A 21857-nucleotide genomic window follows, 5' to 3' on the forward strand; every position below is an offset into this window, starting at 1 on the left:
TTTGTGTGTGTCTGTGTGTGAGTGTCTTTGTGTGTTAGTGTCTTTGTGTGAGTGTCTCTGTGTGTGTGTTTGTGTCTGTGTGTGTGTCTGTGTGTGAGTGTGTCTGTGTGTATGAGTGTGTCTGTGTGTGAGTATCTTTGTGTGTGTCTGTGTGTTAATGTCTTTGTGTGTGTGGGTGTCTTTGTGTTTGAGTGTACTACTTCAGCCCACCGGTGTGTTGGAGAGTAAACCCACAACGTTTACAACTTGCGGAGTGCCGTGTCGTCTCGCCGGTAATTACATCACCCAGCGACAATCGGGATATTTGCCAGTAGAGTGAAGCAATCCACCCGATTCTGGTCTCTAGCAGAATTATTATAGTCAACATCACGTTTCCTTTGAAGGCGGTTGCTGTTGACGGCTACCGTTGAGTCGCTCTGTGCGTGTCGTCGGGACATTTCTTCCCGCAGAAACTTAGCAACTGTTGGGTTTCGAGACAAATTAATTGATATAGATATATGCACATACACGCGTTTCCAATATTACATTATAAAACATTTCTTTTCCCTTCCTTCCTTCTCTCTCTCTCTCTCCCCGAGGCTAAATCACGTCTGCTGCTTTGCAGATAACGCGCGAGGAGGAAAAAGAAAATATTCCCGCGCAATTAAAGCTAAGCACGGAAAGTAAGGAAATTCAATGAGGACTCACATTAAAATGTAATTAAGAGGCACTGGAGCGGGGGGGGGGGGGGGGGGCGGGCAGGCGGTCTCGCTGCCGCTCGTGCGGTCTCGCTGCCGTTACGCGCCGATAATGATGCCCCGGAACCCACTAAGTGCGGCGCGAGAGAGAGCGGCTAATTGAACGGTGCGCCAGGAAAAAAAAAAACACTCCTTGCAGGCTCCTGCGGCGTCGCGAGATCGAGAGCGGCGTCGATCGCGAGCGAGAGGGCGAGCGAGAGAGCGAGCGAGAGAGCGAGCCAGAGGGCGAGAGAGAGGGCGAGCGAGAGAGCGAGCGAGAGGGCGAGCGAGAGAGCGAGTCAGAGGGGGCGAGGGAGAGAGCGAGAGAGCGAGCCAGAGGGGGCGAGCGAGAGAGCGAGCGAGAGAGGGTGAGCGAGAGAGCGAGCGAGAGAGCAAGGGAGAGAGCGAGAGGGTGAGCGAGAGAGCGAGGGAGAGAGCGAGCGAGAGAGAGAGCGGTTGACAGCCCGAGAGGGGGGAGAGGGAGGGGGGGGGGGCCGGTGGTGTAGCCGCTGGTGGTGCCGGTAACGGCGGCTGGCGCTGCGCTGTACGGTGCGAAAGAAGTAAAACAACAACAACCGCCATTCGCCACTAAGTGGCGGTGACGTCACCACGACGCTTGTGCCAGGCCATGTGCACCTTGAGGCCACCACGTGAAGTGTCGAACGCCCGCTGACAGGAGGTCACGGGGCAGACCCAGCAGGTGCCACGGGTCGACTGACCGAGATGACCGAGATGTTCAACACACACACACACAGAGACAAGCAAGCGTAGCCCCTCCGCCTGGTGTCCGTGCGGGGAGCGGGGTCGTGTCGCGGTTGGCGCTGCGCTACGAACCCCGGCTACGACACGGCATTGATTCCCGCTCACGGCCACCACCAACACCCAGCGATGGCTATTATCTGAAACCGGTCCTAGGCCTCCTCCCCTAGGTCGACTCAGCCTCAAATGAGTAACCTGGTGCGGTGCGGTGTGCAGTAAAGATCGCCACCGGGGGAGACAAAGACGGCCGGGGACAGAAATACGTAGACTCCTGTATACCAGGCGAGGTAGTCAACATCTCACCAGGGGAAGAGAGAGAAATGCAAACTCCACATTTTTGTTGGGGTCTTTGGGTAAAGTCACGAAGATAGGTTCAAAGAAAATAACAAACGTTTTTTTAAAATTTCTTTGAACCTATCCACGTGACTTTGCCGAAAGACCCAAAGAATATGAATTCCTGCAGTCACGAAAGCTTCAAGTCCAAATATACAGCAGCAGCAGGCGTCAGGGGTCGGGATTGAACCCACGACCTCCTGCATACCAGGCGAGGTAGTCAACGTCTCATAGCCACCGTGATGATGATGATGAGAGAGAGACGCAAACTCGAAATAGACAGCAGCAGGCATCAGGGGTCGGGATCGAACACACGACCTCCTGCATACCAGGTGAGGTAGTCAACATCTCCTAGCCACCGTGATGATGATGAGAGACACGCAAACTCCAAATACAGCAGCAGGCATCGTAAGGGGTCAGGATCGAACCCACGACCTCCTGTACACCAGGCGAGGTAGTTAACATCTCCTAGCCACCAAGATGATGAGAGAGAGAGAGAGAAAGACATGCAAACTCCAAATGTACAGCAGCAGGTGTCAGGGGTCAGGATTGAACCCACGACCTCCTGTACACCAGGCGAGGTAGTCAACATCTCCTAGCCACCGTGATGATGATGATGAGAGACACGCAAACTCCAAATACAGCAGCAGGCGTCGTCAGGGGTCGGGATCGAACCCACGACCTCCTGTACACCAGGCGAGGTAGTCAACATCTCCTAGCCACCGTGATGATGATGAGAGAGAGAGACACACAAACTCCAAATATACAGCAGGCGTCAGGGGTCGGGATCGAACCCACGACCTCCTGTACACCAGGCGAAGTAGTCAACATCTCCTAGCCACCGCGTCATCACCGTGGTGTAAGTCTAAGCGGGTCGGGTAGGGTCGGTCGGTCGGGCGTGCCGCTAACTCACCGTCCACGGGCGCCAGCAGCACGCGCGAGTGGTCGTAGGCGATGACGTTGGCGTAGCGGTTCTTGGGCTTGTTCACCTCCAGGTTCGAGTGCTCCCACGTGAACTGCTGCCCCGGGTCGATGGACTGCAAGGAGAGAAACAAAGACCAAGGTCAACCCCCCCCGCCCCCTTCCCCCCACGGCGAAGCCGACGATGGACTGTCGTTGGCGAGCGCCGTTGGCGAGTCGCCGAACGTGACAGCAACGAACACAAAAGCACGCAAACGACGCGGTAGGAATGCAAAGTGTATCGGGAAGGTGAACAAATAACAAATCTCGATTGAAAGCTTTCGTGACTGCAGGGATTCATCTTCTTGGTTCTTTCGGTAAAGTCACGTAGAAGGGAAATAACAAAATAAAAAAAATATTGTTTTATTATTTCCCTTCTACGTGACTTTACCGAAAGAACCAAGAAAATAACAAATCGCTGCAAATTTTTTTGAAACTAAACAATCTTTTTTATATCTTGCCAGGCATTCTGGGCTGCGCCGTGGCCTTTGACCTCCCACCCCCCCCTCCCCCCCCCACCCCCCCAACCCCCCCCCGTGACAAAGAGCTTCATAGCTCGTCGTATTTCTCCACGTTGTGGATTGTGGCGAGCGGCGGCCGCGTCACCTCGTACTCCTGCGCGAACAGCATGTTGTCGTTGGCCTTGAGCCGCTCCACGTGGCCCGCCAGCTCCTCCACGGCGATGGGCGGGTGACTCATCATGCCTAGGGGGCAAGGGGTCGGCAGGCGGGGGGGGGGCAGGCGGGGGGGGGGTGATCAATGAGACTTGACAGCGGCCAACGAGTGTAGGACGAGGTAGGAGGAGGAAGAGAGGTGGAGGAGGGGGGAGGTGGAGGAGGGGGGAGGGGGGAAGGAGGAGGGAGGGAGGAGGAGGGGGGGGGGAGAAGAGAGGAGGAGGCAGGAGGAGGAGGGGGGAGGAGGGGGGAAGGAGGAGGGAGGAGGTAGGGAGGAGGAGGGGGGGAGGAGGAGGGAGGAGGGAGGGAGGAGGAGGGGGGGAGGAGGAGGGGGGGAGGAAGGGAGGGAGGTGGAGGAGGGGGGAAGGAGGAGGGAGGTGGAGGAGGGGAGAGGAGGGGGGAAGGAGGAGGGAGGCAGGAGGAGGAGGAGGGGGGGAGGAGGAGGGAGGAGGGAGGGAGGAGGAGGGGGGGAGGAGGAGGGGGGGAGGAAGGGAGGGAGGGGGAGGAGGGGGGAAGGAGGTGGAGGAAGGGAGGGAGGTGGAGGAGGGGGGAAGGAGGAGGGAGGTGGAGGAGGGGAGAGGAGGGGGGAAGGAGGAGGGAGGCAGGAGGAGGAGGAGGGGGGGAGGAGGAGGGAGGAGGGAGGGAGGAGGAGGGGGGGAGGAGGAGGGGGGGAGGAAGGGAGGGAGGGGGAGGAGGGGGGAAGGAGGTGGAGGAAGGGAGGGAGGTGGAGGAGGGGGGAAGGAGGAGGGAGGTGGAGGAGGGGAGAGGAGGGGGGAAGGAGGAGGGAGGCAGGAGGAGGAGGAGGGGGGGAGGAGGAGGGAGGAGGGAGGGAGGAGGAGGGGGGGGAGGAGGAGGGGGGGAGGAAGGGAGGGAGGGGGAGGAGGGGGAAAGGAGGAGGGAGGTGGAGGAGGGGAGAGGAGGGGGGGAGGAGGAGGGGGGAGGGAGGGAGGAGGAGGGGGGGAGGAGGAGGGAGGAGAGAGGGAGGAGGAGGAGGAGGAGGGGGGAAGGAGGAGGGAGGCAGGAGGAGGAGGAGGGGGGAAGGAGGAGGAGGAGGGAGGGAGGTGGAGGAGGGGGGAAGGAGGGAGGGAGGAGAGAGAAGAGAGGAGGGGGGAGGAGGCAGGAGGAGGAGGGGGAAGGAGGAGGGAGGGAGGGAGGGAGGAGGGGGTAAGGAGGGAGGGAGGTGGAGGAGGGGAGAGGAGGGGGGAAGGAGGGAGGGAGGGAGGAGAGAGAAGAGAGGAGGGAGGAGGAGGCAGGAGGAGGGGGAAGGAGGGAGGGGGGAGGAGAAGGGGGGAGGAAGGGAGGGAGATGGAGGAGGGGGGAGGAGAAGGGGGAGGAGAGAGGAGGGGGGAGAGAGAAGAGAGGCAGGAGGAGGAGGAGGAGATGACAGCGCGTCAGGAGAGGAGGGAAAACCAACATCACGCAAACTCCGGTCATCTTCGCGAGCAGCAGCAGCGGCGGCGGCTTGTGGCTGAGCATCTAAAAAAAAAAAGACGGTCACCGGCATCGCGCGGCGCTTTCAGCGGCCGTCTGGAACGCTCTCCTCCTTCCGATATTTCCCGTGCCTCCGATTAGCACGGTTGGCTGCGTACGGCGCGAAAGAAGTTCAACATGCATGCATTAGGAAGCCACTGGAACTACGTACCTTTAAATCTAGTTTGAAAACTCATTGATTTAGAATCGCTTTTTGTGTTTAGTTTCTTGTCCTTCCCCCCCCCTTCCGCATCTCTGATTTTGCACGGTTGGCTACGTACGGCGCGAAAGAAGTTGAACCGTACGCACGTACGTACAGAACCCAAGGAGAGTGCCACTGAATCTTAAGGCTCTTATCAAGAGCATCTTGCTCCGGGGACGTTCGACCGATCCGCTGCTGGACGGATGCCAGCGTGCCTTAAGCCATCCGTCACGGGATCCTGCCGTGTGGCAAATCCATCTTGGGGGTTCCGCGGTGGCTAGGAGATGTTAACTACCTCGCCTGGGAATACAGGAGGTCGTGGGTTGCCATCTCGAACCCCCCATCGCCTGCTTGAATATTTCAAGTTTTTGCGCGTCTCTCCGTCTCTCTCCGTGGTGGTCACGTGGATAGGGTACCACGGTGGCTAGGAGATGTTAACTACCTCGCCTGGGGATACAGGAGGTTGTGGGTTGCCATCTCAAATCACCCATCGCCTGCTTGAATATTTAAAGTTTTTGCGCGTCTCTCCGTCTCTCTGCGTGGTGGTCACGTGGATAGGGTACCACGGTGGCTAGGAGACATTAATTGCCTCGCCTGGGGATACCCGTTTCAGTATTCGCAAGAAAAATCGCCGGCTTGGAGAGGCGGCAAACAGGTTCATGTGGGGGGGGGGGGGGGGGTCGGCGGGGGGAAAACACCGAGGAGAGCGGAGAGGAAGGGAAGGGAGGGTGGTAAAAAAATAAATTAGAGAAAGATGTACGAAGTAAATTATAAAATAAAAAAATTCTCACATTTTTTTAATGAAAAAATGTACATTATAAAAAAATACAATTATAGAAATATAAATATAGATAATATAAAAAAACTATTATAAAATATATAATTTGTCCAATTATATTTGAAAAAATAGATTAGAATTTTTTGAAAAATATAGCTCTGAAAAAAATAAATTCACAATTTTTTTTCATAAATAAAGATAATTTTTTTTTTTAAATTATGAAATATCTATAATAGTAGATGGCAAACGGGAAGAGTTGTGCGCAAGAAAGCGGCGAAGCAGAAGCTTGCGCAACTCCACACTCGGCGAAAGGGGCAGGAGAGGGAGTTGAGAGGCCACGCGGTTCGTAACGGCGGCGCCGTGAAGAGAGCCCGGAGCCAGCGAGCGCAGCTGTCACTCACGAAGGCCGCCACCTCTGCACGTGAGTGCACACAGAGCCAGCCGTGCTAATGGCAGGTGCCGGGGGGCAGGACAACAAACTGTGGGTCTCTGCCGTGTGAGTCTATGGGTCTCTGCTGTGTGGGTCTATGGGTCTGTGTGTGAGTCTATGGGTCTCTGCTGTGTAAGTCTATGGGTCTGTGTGTGAGTCTGTGGGTCTCTGTGTGTGACTATGCGTCTCTGTGCGAGTCTATGGGTCTCTGTGCGAGTCTATGGGTATCTTCTGTGTGAGTCTATGGGTCTCTGTGTGAGTCGATGGGTCTCTGTGTGAGTCGATGGGTCTCTGTGTGAGTCTATGGGTCTCTGTGTGAGTCGATGGGTCTCTGTGTGAGTCGATGGGTCTCTGTGTGAGTCGATGGGTCTCTGTGTGAGTCGATGGGTCTCTGTGTGAGTCTATGGCGTCGTGAAGAGAGCCGGAGCCAGCGAGCGCAGCTGTCACTCACGAAGGCCGCCACCTCTGCACGTGAGTGCACACAGAGCCAGCCGTGCTAATGGCAGGTGCCGGGGGGCAGGACAACAAACTGTGGGTCTCTGTTGTGTGAGTCTATGGGTCTGTGTGTGAGTCTATGGGTCTCTGCTGTGTGAGTCTATGGGTGTCTGTGTGTGAGTCTATGGGTGTCTGTGTGTGAGTCTATGGGTCTCTGCTGTGTGTGTCTATGGGTCTCTGCTGTGTGAGTCTATGGGTCTCTGCCGTGTGAGTCTATGGGTCTCTGCCGTGTGAGTCTATGGGTCTCTGCTGTGTGAGTCTATGGGTCTCTGCCGTGTGAGTCTATGGGTCTCTGCTGTGTGTGTCTATGGGTCTCTGCTGTGTGAGTCTATAGGTCTCTGTTGTGTGAGTCTATGGGTCTCTGCCGTGTGAGTCAATGGGTCTCTGCTGTGTGTGTCTATGGGTCTCTGCTGTGTGAGTCTATAGGTCTCTGCTGTGTGAGTCTATGAGCCTCTGCTGTGTGAGTCTATACGACAAATCGCTAACCTCAAACACCCAGTCGTTCGTAAAAGTTGAAGGCGGTATAGTACTTTCGCAATAGAGCAAGTACAGAATCACCGGACCGGAATTGAAAGCTTGAAAGCATTTCGCGCGGGGGCCCTATAAAGTGCGGGGCCCGTAGCTACACGCGTAGCTGCTTGTGCTACTGGGACATCATCATCGGCAACTGCACCTGGCGTCTGGAAGTTGATGCGTCTCAGCTCCACGGGGTCCGTCGGCTGCTGAGAGGCGGCCGCGTTCTCCTTCCCGAACACCTCGGCGGCACCGGCACCGCCGCCGGCGCCGCCGCCGCCCGCCGGCGCCGCCGTCCCGCCGGGCCCGGCGCCGGCGCCACCCCCGCCGGAGGATCCACGGCCTGCCGGCCGCGCGTCTCCCAGCAGGATGGGCTTGGTGGGGTCCGAGTCACTGCGCTTCCTGGGGGGGTGGGGAGGGGGGGTGGTGCAGAGCAGAGGTTGCAATCGGGTACCCGATACCCGTACCCTACCCGATACCCGGCTACCCGTACCCTATACCCGTACCCTACCCGATACCCGGCTACCCGTACCCGGACGGGTATCGGGTAGGCGACCTCTGGGATGAAGCCATGTTGCAGGCGCGGGTGGGTTGATTCTAGGAACTTGAATTGTGAGAAGAGACAAGACGTTGGGAAATGAGTGACAAACGGTTACTCACCAGTGACTCACGGCCTACCCGTACCCGGGTATGGGTAGGCCACACACAAAGACAATTAAAGATACATAGATACCCATACAGATACATATATACCCATTGACTAAATGAAACATTTTTATTTTACCAGATAAGGCCCCACTGATCTACGCAGCTCTTATTCCAGAAGCGACCCTGGCTTATCACAAATGACAGCTCAACGAAGTGGCTTAGAGACCCATAGAAACCCACAGAGACACATAGAGATCCGTAGAAAGACATACAGATCCATAGAGATACATAGAGGCTGCGTCGCGTGAAGGTGTTCCGCTCTAAGCGAGTGGGGCAATTAAAACGGCCGTTAGCGAGAACACTGCATGGGGACTACTCGAAGAGAAAACTTAAAAAATTAACCCGTAAAAACAAAGTTTTTCACTCTAAATCCTTTATATGCGTGGCGGCTAGAGTCCTCTCGTCCTCTGGCTTGAGATGGCTGCCACCTATGGGTCAGATGATTGTCTGCCAGCATTAAGCAATTGGTAATTAAATTTTTTTTTTCGCTAAACAGTATAAAATTTTGGAAAAAAATGTTCACGAAAATTAATTGTTACGCACAACGAGTCTGTCTTTGCACGGTCGCAAGCAAGCAAGCAAGCGAACTTAATATAAAAGATTTAAAAACGAAATGATGAACGAAGCAAAGTGCCGACTACACCGATCATCTTCTTGTTTCCTTTGATCGTAAAAAAGAAAAGAGAGTGAGCAAGAGAGTGAGAGGAGGAGGAGGGGGTGCGTGGGTGGTTTGGGGGAAACGGCTGGCCCTGGATTAGTTCAGTTTGTTGTTGATGATGTTGTTGTTGTTGCTTTTCGAGAAATGGTTATTCGCTGTGGACCGGCTGCGGCGGTTGGGGTTGAACTCCTTCCACGGGTTTGAGACGTTGACGTTTTCAGGCACTTTTAGAGAGGACGCAGCCAATTGTTACCGCGCCTGTGGAGAAGGAGGCCCTTCCGCCAATCAAGAGCACCCCCGAATTGAGGGCTGTGCGGTGCCTAGGCGATGTTGACTACCTCGCCTGGTGTACAGGAGGTCGTGGGTTCGATCCTAACCCTGACAATGCCTGCTGTATATTTGGAGTTTGCGTGTCTCTCTCTCTCTCATCATCATCATCACAGTGCTTAGGAGATGTTAACTACCTCGCCTGGTATACAGGAGGTCGTGGCTTCGATCCTAACCCTGACAATGCCTGCTGCATATTTGGAGTTTGCGTGTCTCTCTCTCATCATCATCACGTTGGCCAGGAGATGTCAACTACCTCGCCTGGTATACAGGAGGTCGTGGCTTCGATCCTAACCCTGACAATACCTGCTGTATATTTGGAGTTTGCGTGTCTTTCTCTCTCTCATCATCATCACAGTGGCTAGGAGATGTCAACTACCTCGCCTGGTATACAGGAGGTCGTGGCTTCGATCCTAACCCTGACAATGCCTGCTGCTGTATATGTGGAGTTTGCGTGTCTCTCTCTCTGTCATCATCATCATCACGGTGGCTAGGAGATGTTAACTACCTCGCCTGGTATACAGGAGGTCGTGGGTTTGATGGTGGTAAGCCACTTCCTTGGGCTATGCTTTGTGATAGCCAGAGGTCGCTTCTGAAAAATAGCGATGTAGCTCAGTGGGCCTTACCTAGTAAGTTTAATTTAGTTTAAAGATGCGTGAGGAATTTGTCAAACCGCTCCCGCTAACAACCGCTGCTCCACCGCTCCCCGCCAACGCCGCCTCTGCCTTTGAGTGCAACAGGACGAGCACGCACAAAGACAAAGATCCCCCCTATAGCCTGTAAGCAGACTGTTGGGGCAAGTGCAGTTGAAGGCCGGAACAGCTCACGAGGGGGTGGGGTGGCCAGCACCACGCCCGGACGCCTTTGTCGTTTACAAACACCGCACCAGGTACTCATTTGAGGCCGAGTCGACCTAGGGAAGGCCCAGTAGCGGTTCAGATAATCGTCGGCGGTGTCGGTGGCCGTGAGCGGGAATCAAACTCGGCTCCCTGCCGGGTTCGTAGCGCAGCGCCCTAACCGCAGCGCCACCGCTCCCCTGCTTGCTACCTACCCCGTTGAGTACACAGCGCACGCACGTAGTGCAGCGCCCTAACCGCAGCGCCACCGCTCCCCTGCTCGCTACCTACCCCGTTGAGTACACAGCGCACGCACGTAGTGCAGCGCCCTAACCGCAGCGCCACCGCTCCCCTGCTCGCTACCTACCCCGTTGAGTACACAGCGCACGCGCGTAGCGCAGCGCCCTAACCGCAGCACCACCGCTCCCCTGCTCGCTACCTACCCCGTTGAGTACACAGCGCACGCGCGTAGCGCAGCGCCCTAACCGCTGCGCCACCGCTCCCCTGCTCGCTACCTACCCCGTTGAGTACACAGCGCACGCGCGTAGCGCAGCGCCCTAACCGCTGCGCCACCGCTCCCCTGCTCGCTACCTACCCCGTTGAGTACACAGCGCACGCACGCACGTAGCGCAGCGCCCTAACCGCTGCGCCACCGCTCCCCTGCTCGCTACCTACCCCGTTGAGTACACAGCGCACGCACGAGCAGTAACAACAGCCTCACAGACCACAAACTCCACTCCGTGGTCACAAACCACAACCGCACAAATCAGCGCGCCGCTCGCCACCGCGTAACGGCACCCGTGGCGCTGGCAGCGGCAGCGGGGAGGAGGGTGGTGGTGGTGAGGAGGGTGGTGGTGGTGAGGAGGGTGGTGGTGGTGAGGAGGAGGAGGGTGGTGGTGGTGGTGAGGAGGGTGGTGGTGAGGATGGTGGTGGTGGTGGTGAGGAGGGTGGTGGTGGTGAGGAGGGTGGTGGTGGTAGTGAGTAGGGTGGTGGTGGTGGTGAGGAGGGTGGTGGTGGTGAGGAGGGTGGTGGTGGTGAGGAGGGTGGTGGTGGTAGTGAGGAGGGTGGTGGTGGTGGTGGTGAGGAGGGTGGTGGTGGTGAGGAGGAGGAGGAGGGTGGTGGTGGTGGTGAGGAGGGTGGTGGTGAGGAGGGTGGTGGTGGCAGTGAGGAGGAGGGTGGTGGTGGTGGTGAGGAGGAGGGTGGTGGTGGTGAGGAGGGTGGTGGTGGTGGTGAGGAGGGTGGCGGTGGTGGTGAGGAGGAGGGTGGTGGTGGTGGTGAGGAGGGTGGTGGTGGTGGTGAGGAGGGTGGTGGTGGTGGTGAGGAGGAGGGTGGTGGTGGTGGTGAGGAGGGTGGTGGTGGCAGTGAGGAGGAGGGTGGTGGTGGTGAGGAGGGTGGTGGTGGTGGTGAGGAGGGTGGTGGTGGTGGTGACGAGGAGGGTGGTGGTGGTGAGGAGGGTGGTGGTGGTGGTGAGGAGGGTGGCGGTGGTGGTGACGAGGAGGGTGGTGGTGGTGGTGAGGAGGGTGGTGGTGGTGGTGGTGAGGAGGGTGGTGGTGGTGGTGAGGAGGAGGGTGGTGGTGGTGAGGAGGGTGGTGGTGGTGGTGAGGAGGGTGGCGGTGGTGGTGACGAGGAGGGTGGTGGTGGTGGTGAGGAGGGTGGTGGTGGTGGTGGTGAGGAGGGTGGTGGTGGTGGTGAGGAGGAGGGTGGTGGTGGTGAGGAGGGTGGTGGTGGCAGTGAGGAGGAGGGTGGTGGTGGTGAGGAGGGTGGTGGTGGTGGTGAGGAGGGTGGTGGTGGTGGTGAGGAGGAGGGTGGTGGTGGTGGTGAGGAGGGTGGTGGTGGTGGTGAGGAGGAGGGTGGTGGTGGTGAGGAGGGTGGTGGTGGTGGTGAGGAGGGTGGCGGTGGTGGTGACGAGGAGGGTGGTGGTGGTGAGGAGGGTGGTGGTGGTGGTGAGGAGGGTGGTGGTGGTGGTGAGGAGGAGGGTGGTGGTGGTGGTGAGGAGGGTGGTGGTGGTGGTGAGGAGGAGGGTGGTGGTGGTGGTGAGGAGGAGGGTGGTGGTGGTGAGGAGGGTGGTGGTGGTGAGGAGGGTGGTGGTGGTGGTGAGGAGGGTGGTGGTGGTGAGGAGGGTGGCGGTGGTGGTGAGGAGGGTGGCGGTGGTGGTGAGGAGGGTGGTGGTGAGGAGGGTGGTGGTGGTGAGGAGGGTGGTGGTGGTGGTGAGGAGGGTGGTGGTGGTGAGGAGGGTGGTGGTAGTGAGGAGGGTGGCGGTGGTGGTGAGGAGGGTGGCGGTGGTGGTGAGGAGGGTGGTGGTAGTGAGGAGGGTGGTGGTGGTGGTGAGGAGGGTGGTGGTAGTGAGGAGGGTGGTGGTGGTGGTGAGGAGGGTGGTGGTAGTGAGGAGGGTGGTGGTGGTGGTGAGGAGGGTGGTGGTAGTGAGGAGGGTGGTGGTGGTGGTGAGGAGGGTGGTGGTGGTGAGGAGGGTGGCGGTGGTGGTGAGGAGGGTGGTGGTGGTGAGGAGGGTGGCGGTGGTGGTGAGGAGGGTGGTGGTAGTGAGGAGGGTTGCGGTGGTGGTGAGGAGGAGGGTGGTGGTGTTAGTGGTGAGGAGGAGGGTGGTGGTGGTGAGGAGGGTGGTGGTGGTGAGGAGGGTGGTGGTGGTGGTGAGGAGGGTGGTGGTGGTAGTGAGGAGGGTGGTGGTAGTGAGGAGGGTGGCGGTGGTGGTGAGGAGGAGGGTGGTGGTGTTAGTGGTGAGGATGAGGGTGGCGGTGGTAGCTCACGCGTGGCAGCACGCACATTTGCATAACCATCAGCTCTGGCTAACGGCGGCGCGTGATCACCGTCTTCCTAACGAGCGCCACGCCACGGCCCGCTGGGGAGCCGTAGCGGCGGCGGGGGGGGGGGAGACGCGAGAGGGGGGGGGGGGAGAGCGGCGACGTCCTTCACGGCGCTGTCACCGCCGCCACCACCGCCACCACCGCCACTGCCACCACCACGACCGCCACGACCGCCACCACAACCGCCACCATCACTAACGCCATCACCACCACCATCACTGCCACGACCGCCACCACTGCCACCACCATCGCTACCGCCACCGCTACCGCCACCGCCACCACTACCGACACTGCCACCACCGCCACCACTGCCAATCGGAGGTGCGCGAGGGGGAAGGACAAGGAACGATGGGTCTCTTCTGTGTGAGTCTATGGGTCTCTGTGCGAGTCTATGGGTCTCTTCTGTGTGAGTCTATGGGTCTCGATGCGAGTCTATGGGTCTCTGCTGTGTGTCTATGGGTCTCGATGCGAGTCTATGGGTCTCTTCTGTGTGAGTCTATGGGTCTCTGTGCGAGTCTATGGGTCTCTATGCGAGTCTATATAGGCACGTATGGTTGAACTTCTTTCACACTGTACGTAGCCGACCGCACGAATCCGAGGTGCGTGGGGTGGTTCTGAAGAAATTAGTTTCCAATCTCGATGATTTAAAAGCGCCTCGCTACAGCGGCTTCCCAGTAAGGAACAGAGATCCCTCTAAAGGCGGTCACCGCGATGCGGTGCGGTGCCCGGGGCTCAGAGGTCGCAACCGGGTACCCGATACCCGTACCCTACCCGATACCCGGCTACCCGTAACCGGCCGGGTACGGGTACCCGTTTGCGACCCTGGTGCGGCCGGGTACGGGTAGACCGTGAGTCACTGGGGAGTAACTGTTTGTCACTCATTTCCCAAAGTCTTGTCTCTTCTCACAATTCAAGTTCCTAGAATCAACCCACCCGCGCCTGCAACATGGCTTCATCCCAGAGGTCGCAATCAGGTACCCGATACCCGTACCCTACCCGTACCCGGCCGGATACGGGTAGGGTACGGGTACAGCCGGGTACGGGTACGGGTAAGGAATTAAAACCCGTTTGCGACCTCTGTCCGGGGCTTCAGCAGAGAAAGGAGAGTTCGTGTGGTACCGATCCTCCTCCTCCTCCGCCGACGGCAGGAGGACGCGACGAGCCGTCGGTTAAAAATCGATCGCGCGGAGCGCTAAATAAATTACGCGTGCCGAAAAAACCAACACATTGCTAACGGCCGCGGCGTTTAGACTAACGGGGTGTCTACAGCTGGCGCGCCAGAGAAGCCGAGGCAGATTGAGAAAAGACGGGAAATGGTGATAAACATTTTTTTAAATTCTTGAATTGAAACGTGACGAACAATTGTGAAAAAATTCGTCAAATCGGAGGGGTGTGGGTGGGTGGAGGGGGGGGGGGGCGCGGGTGGGGTGAAATGTTACAAACCTAATTGGTTTGCAGTGGCTAGGAGATGTTAACTACCTCGCCTGGTATGCAGGAGGTCGCGGGTTCGATCCCTACCCTGACGCCTGCTGCTGTATAGTTGGGAGTCTGCGTGTCTCTCTCTCTCATCATCATCACGGTGGCTAGGAGATGTTAACTACCTCGCCTGGTATGCAGGAGGTCGCGGGTTCGATCCCTACCTTGACGCCTGCTGCTGTACAGTTGGGAATCTGCGTGTTCTCCCCGTGGTCCTCCGGTTTTTCCCCTCCACATTTATAATCAACATCACGCTTTTACAGTCATTTGCTGCTACACATTTCCACGCGATGATAATAAGCCCACTTCGGTGGCTAGGTCGCGTCTGAAAAAGAGCTACACAGCTCAGTGGGGGTCCTGAACCGGTAAAGGGGGGGGGGAGGGGGGAAATTCCACATTCCTACGCCGAGGACCAGGTAAGCCCGAGGAACGCAGCCGACGCAACAAGCTAATCTGTTAAGCGATGTCGCTGAGGAGCAGACGTGTAGATTGAATCGCCACGAGGTTACGGCCGCGATGCGCTTAACGGCAGAGGTCGCAATCGGGTACCCGATACCCGTACCCTACCCGATACCCGGCTACTCGTACCCGGCCGGGTAGCCGTTTGCGACCCTGGTGCGGCCGGGTACGGGTATGGGTAGGCCGTGAGTCACTGGTGAGTCACCGTTTGTCACTCATTTCCCAACGTCTTGTCTCTTCTCACAATTCAAGTTCCTAGAATCAACCCACCCGCGCCTGCAACATGGCTTCATCCCAGAAGTCGCAATCGGGTACTCGTACCCGTACCCTACCCGATACCCAGCCAGGTACGGGTAGCCGGGTATCGGGTAGGGTACGGGTACCCGATTGCGACCCTGGTGCGGCCGGGTACGGGTACGGGTAAGGAATCAAAACCCGTTTGCGACCTCTGCTTCACGCTAACCCTTCACCGGTGTTTGTTAACCACGTGGGTTCACACGTGGCGTTGATTTTTCATTCGTCGCTTGCGAGCCGGCGACGGAGCGTTGTGCCAAACACGCGCGTCCTCTCTCGCGACGGCGATCGCGCCTGAACCGCTCCCTCGCTGCTGCTGCTGCTGCTGCTGCCGTACGCCGGCGTCAAAAGTGTGATTCGTTTGGTCCACCGATCATGGCTTGGTGTAGGTGCGTTGGGGGTGGTGACCACGGGGGTAGCGCCGTTCCCTTGAGGGTCAAGGTCCTCACTTCGATCGTCGCCCGCCAACTGAAGTGAGCAAATTTTGCTGGACATACTAAACTAAGACTGTTTAAAAACTAAACCATTTTTTTTTATTTTAGCAGGTAATGTCCCACTGAGTTATTAGAGTTCTTTTTCACGAGCGACCTGGCGATCACAAACGATTGCTCAACGAAGTGGGCTTATCATCACCGTCGTCATCATCACGTGGAAATGTACAGCAGGAGCCAAATCATCTCGAAGCGATTCTAAATGTGGAAAGGATAAAAACCGGGGGACCTCGAGAAAAACTCACGCGACCGCGGGGAGAGAGAGAGAGAGAGACACTCCAAATGTACAGCAGGCGTCAGGGTTGTGATCGAACCCACGACCTCCCGCGTGCCAGGCGAGGTAGTCCACATCTGTGGTGATGGTGGTGGTGGAAGGGCTTCACGCGCGACAACACAAACCGACACAGTCGACGACGCAGCACATCGCTGAAGGCCGTGGCCACTGAACCTCCCCCACAACCCCCCCACCATCCCACAGCCTCCACCACCCATCATCCGCGGAGGAAGGGAGGCGTTGATCAACAGCGAAGGGTAATTACGGAAGGACACCCCCCCCCCCGCCCGCCCCCGTCCCTTTAAGAATGTTCCTCTCGAGCGGGGGAGCGGGGGGGGGGGGGAGATGGGAGGGAGGTTTCGATGATTGTGACGCATCGATTGAGCGAAAGTGCCCACCTGTCCGGCTTGCTGTCACGGGCACGCGGCGGCGGTGACGGCGGCGACGACCACGGGAGCCATCGGGAGCCATCGTCGTCGTACGGGGAGGGAGGGTTGGGAAGTGGAGGATGAGGAGGTGGTGGTGGGAGGGAGGGAGGGTTTGGAAGTGGAGGATGAGGAGGTGGTGGTGGGAGGGAGATAGAGGGAGGGAGATGCAGGAGGAGGTGGTGGAGATGGTGGTGGGAGGGAGGGGAGATGGATGAGGAGCAGGAGGAGGTGGTGGTGGGAGGGAGATGGAGGTGCGGGAGGTGGAGGATGAGGAGGTGATGGTGGGAGGGAGATGGAGATGGAGGGAGATGGTGGTGCGGGAGGAGGTGATGGAGGTGGTGGGAGGGAGGGGAGATGGAGGATGAGGGAGATGGAGGATGAGGAGCAGGAGGAGGTGGTGGTGGGAGGGAGATGGAGGTGAGGGAGGAGGAGGTGATGGAGGTGGTAGGAGGGAGGGAGCGAGGGAGGGAGGGAGGCGAAGGGGAGACAAAAACAAAAGGGAGAGCGGAGATCATCGGAGATCGATGGCGGCTTTTAGAGCGACAGAATTCTCCGCTCCCGACGCGCGCGATCCGTCTCTTCTCCCGATGACGGCGGCCGATGACGGAGGTGCGGAGCGAAGAATGGACAGTCTCACAATGCTGGCGGGTCCGAGCAACAGGTAACCACCCACCAGGCATCGCGTGGCGACGTAACGGCCCCCGATCCACACAACAACAAAAAACGAAGGAGGCATCGCAACGATGATGATGACGACGATGATGACGACGATGATGACGACGATGATGACGACGATGATGACGACGATGACGACAATGATGATGACGATGACGACGATGATGATGATGACGACGATGACGACGATGACGACGATGATGACGACGATGACGACGATGATGACGACGATGATGACGACGATGACGACAATGATGATGACGATGACGACGATGATGATGACGACGATGATGACGACGATGATGACGACGATGACGACGATGATGACGACGATGATGATGACGATGACGACAATGATGATGACGATGATGACGATGATGATGACGACGATGATGACGACGATGATGACGATGATGACGACAACGATGACGACGATGATGACGATGACGATGACCACGATGATGATGACAATGATGACGACGATGATGACGACGATGATGACGACGATGACGATACACCGCTACTCACGCGCTGATTCTGCCGTGACTCGAAACCCGCAGAAAAAAACCGCGCACACTGCGTTAGTACCTTAACCATTCGCGCAACTCGGCGTGTGTTCATGTGTTCTCTGCGTGCGCGTGTCAACATGTTCACGTGTTACATTAGCGACAACAACAGCAACCGCCATTCAACACTAAAGTGGCGGTGACGTCACCACGGCGCTTGTGCCAGGCCAGGTGCACGTTAAGGTCGGGTGCGAGGGGGCTGGTAACCCCTGCACCTCCAATTGTTTACCACTAAACCACGTGACAAAAAATTGAAATTACAAACACTCACGCAGAAAACACACCGCTGTGTGTGAGTGTGTGTGCACGCCTTCATGTGTGTTAATATCTAAACCGTGTTTGTGTTAATACGTGAAAATATTATATTAACACGCGGACACATCTCTGAGTGTGTGTGTGTGCGCGCCTCTGCGTGTGTTCATGTATTGACTGTGTGTATAAATAGACGTGAATATATTATCTTGTGTGTGTGCTCCTTGACTCTACATGCCCTAACAGTCTGTTGAAGGCTATATTGGGTGGGATCTTTGCCTTTATCTTTAGCGGGGAGCGGCGGCGCGGCGGTTAGCGCTACGCACCCGGCGACCCGAGTTCGATTCCCGCTGACGGCGAATAACGGTGGCGATTCTTCAACCGGTCTTGGGCCCTTCGCCTAGGTCGACTCAGCCTCAAATGAGTGCCTGGTGCGGTGTGTGTAAACGTCGCCACTGGGGAGACAAAGGCGGCCGGGCGTGGTGCTGGCCACCCACCCCCTCGTGTGCCGTGCCAGCCTTTCATTAGTGCTCGCTAACAGCACTTGCCCCAACTGTCCGCGAAGGCTATACGGGGGAATGTTAATCTTTGTCTGCACGTACGTGCGTGCGTGCGTGCGAGTGAGCGTGCGAGTGTGCGTGTGTATGTATATTTGGTGTGTGCTCGTGCGTGATGGCGATGATGACAATGGTGATGACGACGAAGATGACCACGATAATGACGGCGATGATGACGATGATGAGTGGTGGTGGCGACGATGATGACGACAATGGTGGTGGCGATGATGATGACGACAATGATCAAGACGATGACGGCGATGATGATGATGACGACTATCATGATCACGACGATGATGATGACGACGACGACAATGATCATGACGACGATGATCATGACGATGAAGGCGATGATGATGATGATGATGACTATCATGATCACGACGACAATGATCATGATGACGATGATCATGACAATGACGGCGATGATGATGATGACGACGATCATGATCACGACGATGATGATGACGACGACAATGATCAAGACGATGACGGCGATGATGATGACGACGACGATCAAGTCGATGACGGCGATGATGATGATGATGACGACGATCATGATCACGACGATGATGATGACGACGACAATGATCAAGACAATGACGGCGATGATGATGATGACGACGATCGTGATCACGACGATGATGATGACGACGACAACAATGATCATGACGACGATGATCATGACGATGAAGGCGATGATGATGACGACGATGAGTGTGCCCGCCCGCCCGCCCGCCCGCCCGCCACCTCTTGTAGAGGAGGATGGCGATGACGACGCAGATGATGAAGATGACGGCCAGCACGGGCCCCACCACCCACAGCAGCCCCTCCTCCTCCTCCGAGATGGGCAGCGGCTCCGGCTCGGGGGACACCACGGGCTCTGAGTAGCCGCTCACCGCCCACATGCGCTGTGGCACGCGCACACACACACACACGTACACACACATGTACACACACACGCGCACACACACACACACACGTACACACGTACACACACACGTACACACACACGCGCGCACACACACGCGCGCACACACACGTGCACACACACGCGCGCGCGCACACACACGTACACACGTACACACACACGCGCGCACACACGCGCGCGCACACACACGTACACACGTACACACACACGCGCGCACACACACGTACACACACACGCAAAGACAAAGATCACCCATATAGCCTTAACAGACTGTAGGGGCAAGTGCTGTTAGCGAGCAGCACCTACGAAGGCCGGCACGGTACACGAGGGGAGGGTGGCCAGCACCACGCCCGGCCGCATTTGTCTCCCCAAGTGGCGATGTTTACTACACACCGTACCAGGTACTCATTTGAGGCCGAGTCGACCTCAGGGGAGGAGACCACCACCACCACGTGACGAAAAATCCGCTCCGGGTCTCTCAACGAAACGGCGTTTTTGTGTTCGACAGCGGACCGCAGAAGCAGACGTGATGGAGCTACCTCGGAGAAGTCGCCCGTCACGGCGCCGCGATGTTTTAATGGGGGGGGGGGGGGGGGTTTGGGGGCCACGTGACCGAGAGGAGCGACCCCCAACCCTGGTCCGCCACGAAATCACCCGGGGCGCAGGTGCCCAAGCGGGAATTAACGCGAGAGACGCTTTAATAAAAGGAGAGGAGGAGGAGGAGAGGATTTTGACATTTAAAAAACGACAAACGTAATTCCTCACGGGTCAAATAGCACACGTCCCGTTTTCATTCGGCATACACCGAAGCATCAGAAAAATTAAATGAAAGCCCCAATATGTTCTGTGCCGTCAGCAGCAGCAGCCGCCGAAGTCGTCAGCCGAGTCGCCGGCAACTCGGCACGGCCTGGAAGAATCCCGAAGATCGGTTCCCCGCCAACGCGCCGTTCACTCTTCGCTTGCGGTTCCCAAACGATCAAAAAGTAGTTTTTTTTCTCGCCAGACGAAAACCCCCTTCCCCCACCTCCCGCTCGCGGGGTCCTGCTAAACGCAACTATTTTTAAATCCTTTATATTAAGTTCACTTGCTTGCTTGCGCGCGCTTACGACCGTGCAAATCTTTCGGTCGTTTTTTTAACCCACTTCCCGTGATCCAATCGAGCTGACATTTTGCACACAGACTCGTTGTGCGTGACGATTAATGTTCGTGAAAATGTTTTTTCCAAAAATTGTACACTTTTTAGGTAAATTTTTTTATATTTGATTACCAATTGTTTAATGGTGCAATGCAATCATCTGACCCATAGGTGGCGGCCATCTCAAGCCAGAGGACGAGAGGACTCTAGCCGCCACGCATATGAAGGATTTAGAGTGAAACACTTTGTTTTTACGGGTTAATTTTTTATTTGACCAGGTAAAGACCCAGCGGAGCTGTGTTTTTCAGAAGCGACACTGTCCCATCAACAAAAATGGGGCTTATAGTCGTAAGTGGAACTCTATTGAAGCAGCAAAACAGTCTAAACGCGTGACGTTCATTCTAAAATGTGGAGGGGAAAATCGGAGGACCCCGATAAAAATCCACGCGACCACGGGGAGAGAGAGAGAGAGAGAGACACACAAACTCCAATCACACCGGTCAACAAAAACAAAAAAATCTGGCCTTGGACTTTTGCAGACTAATTTCAGGGTGCCGATTCCAAATCTGATCTCGGATTTGCTCTATCACATCTCATTTTTATGCTATCGGCATACCCCATTTTCATTGATTTTACCCGAAATTAACTCTGTCACTTATGATTGCAAGTTGTTGCGAGTCGGTGACTGCTTTAGTGTTAAAATATGGCGCTGTATTTTTAGGATAGTGTGTTTATATTATAATTTTATGTAGATATCCACATTTATTTAATATTTTTCTTCTGCAGTTTTTATTGAAAATGCAATATTTGATATCTCAAAAACCTGATGTGATAGACAATGTGATAGACAAAAACAGATTTGGAATCAGCACCCCAAAATTACCTTAAAACGATTGGAATACCTTATGCCAGAAAAAGTGTGTTGACCAGTGTAATACAGCAGGCGCTCAGGGGTCAGGAGCAAACCCACGACCTCCCGCACACCAGGCGAGGTAGTTAACATCTCCTAGCTACCAAGCCCACTCCACGCCCGTGTTCCCCCCTCGACCCCCGTCATTCCGCGGCACCGGCGCCGATCGTGCCGGCACGGGCTCGTCGCGGCGCCCGCAGGGGGCGCTCCGGCGGGCCGGCGGTGGGGTCAGGGGTCGGCACACGACGGCCGCCGCCACTCACGGCGTCGCGGGAGCCCACGGCCGCCATGGCGAAGAAGGTGAAGGCGCGTCCCTCCTGCAGCGGGCGGTTCACGTGGCCGCCCAGGCGGGCACCGTCGCCCACCACGAAGCCGCCGCCGCCAGCGCCGGCGCCGGCGGAGGGAGGAGGCGGCGGCGGCGGCCCCCCGTCCCAGCGCGCCGTCACGTACGCTGCGGCTCCACCGCCGGCCGCGTCCGCCGCGGCGCCCCGAGGAGTCGTACGGCGATGGCGACGACGCCGGCGCCGGCCGCCGGGGGTCGACTCCTCCAACAGCTGGGGGAGGGGGGGGCGGCAGGGAGATGCGGGCAGGATGGGGGGGTTGGTGTTGGCGGTGGTGACAGCATTGGTGGTCGTGGTGGTGGTGGTGACGACAATGGTAGTTGTGGTGGTGATGGTGATGGCAATGGTAGTTGTGGTGGTGGTGACAATAGTAGTTGTGGTGGTGGTGGT

The 21857-nt window shown here is 57.0% G+C and overlaps 1 protein-coding gene across 3 annotated transcripts in view; it reads right to left on the bottom strand.

Annotated features, from left to right (window-relative positions):
• LOC133359255 (receptor-type tyrosine-protein phosphatase S-like) overlaps window positions 1–21857 on the bottom strand; it is a 228283-nt gene that overhangs the window by 17601 nt on the left and 188825 nt on the right. For all 3 annotated transcript variants that reach the window (XM_061577733.1, XM_061577734.1, XM_061577732.1), the window contains exons 15-20: window positions 21390–21680; window positions 18901–19061; window positions 16071–16082; window positions 7491–7732; window positions 3375–3472; window positions 2722–2845 (exon numbers count right to left, since the gene is read on the bottom strand). In XM_061577733.1, coding sequence (XP_061433717.1) covers window positions 2722–2845; window positions 3375–3472; window positions 7491–7732; window positions 16071–16082; window positions 18901–19061; window positions 21390–21680 — 928 coding nt within the window. The remainder of the gene's footprint in view (window positions 1–2721; window positions 2846–3374; window positions 3473–7490; window positions 7733–16070; window positions 16083–18900; window positions 19062–21389; window positions 21681–21857) is intronic.

The sequence above is a fragment of the Lethenteron reissneri genome, chromosome 64 (genome assembly GCF_015708825.2).
Source record: "Lethenteron reissneri isolate LAM-NWPU_2019-01 chromosome 64, ASM1570882v1, whole genome shotgun sequence".
NCBI classification, from domain to species: Eukaryota; Metazoa; Chordata; class Hyperoartia; order Petromyzontiformes; family Petromyzontidae; genus Lethenteron; species Lethenteron reissneri.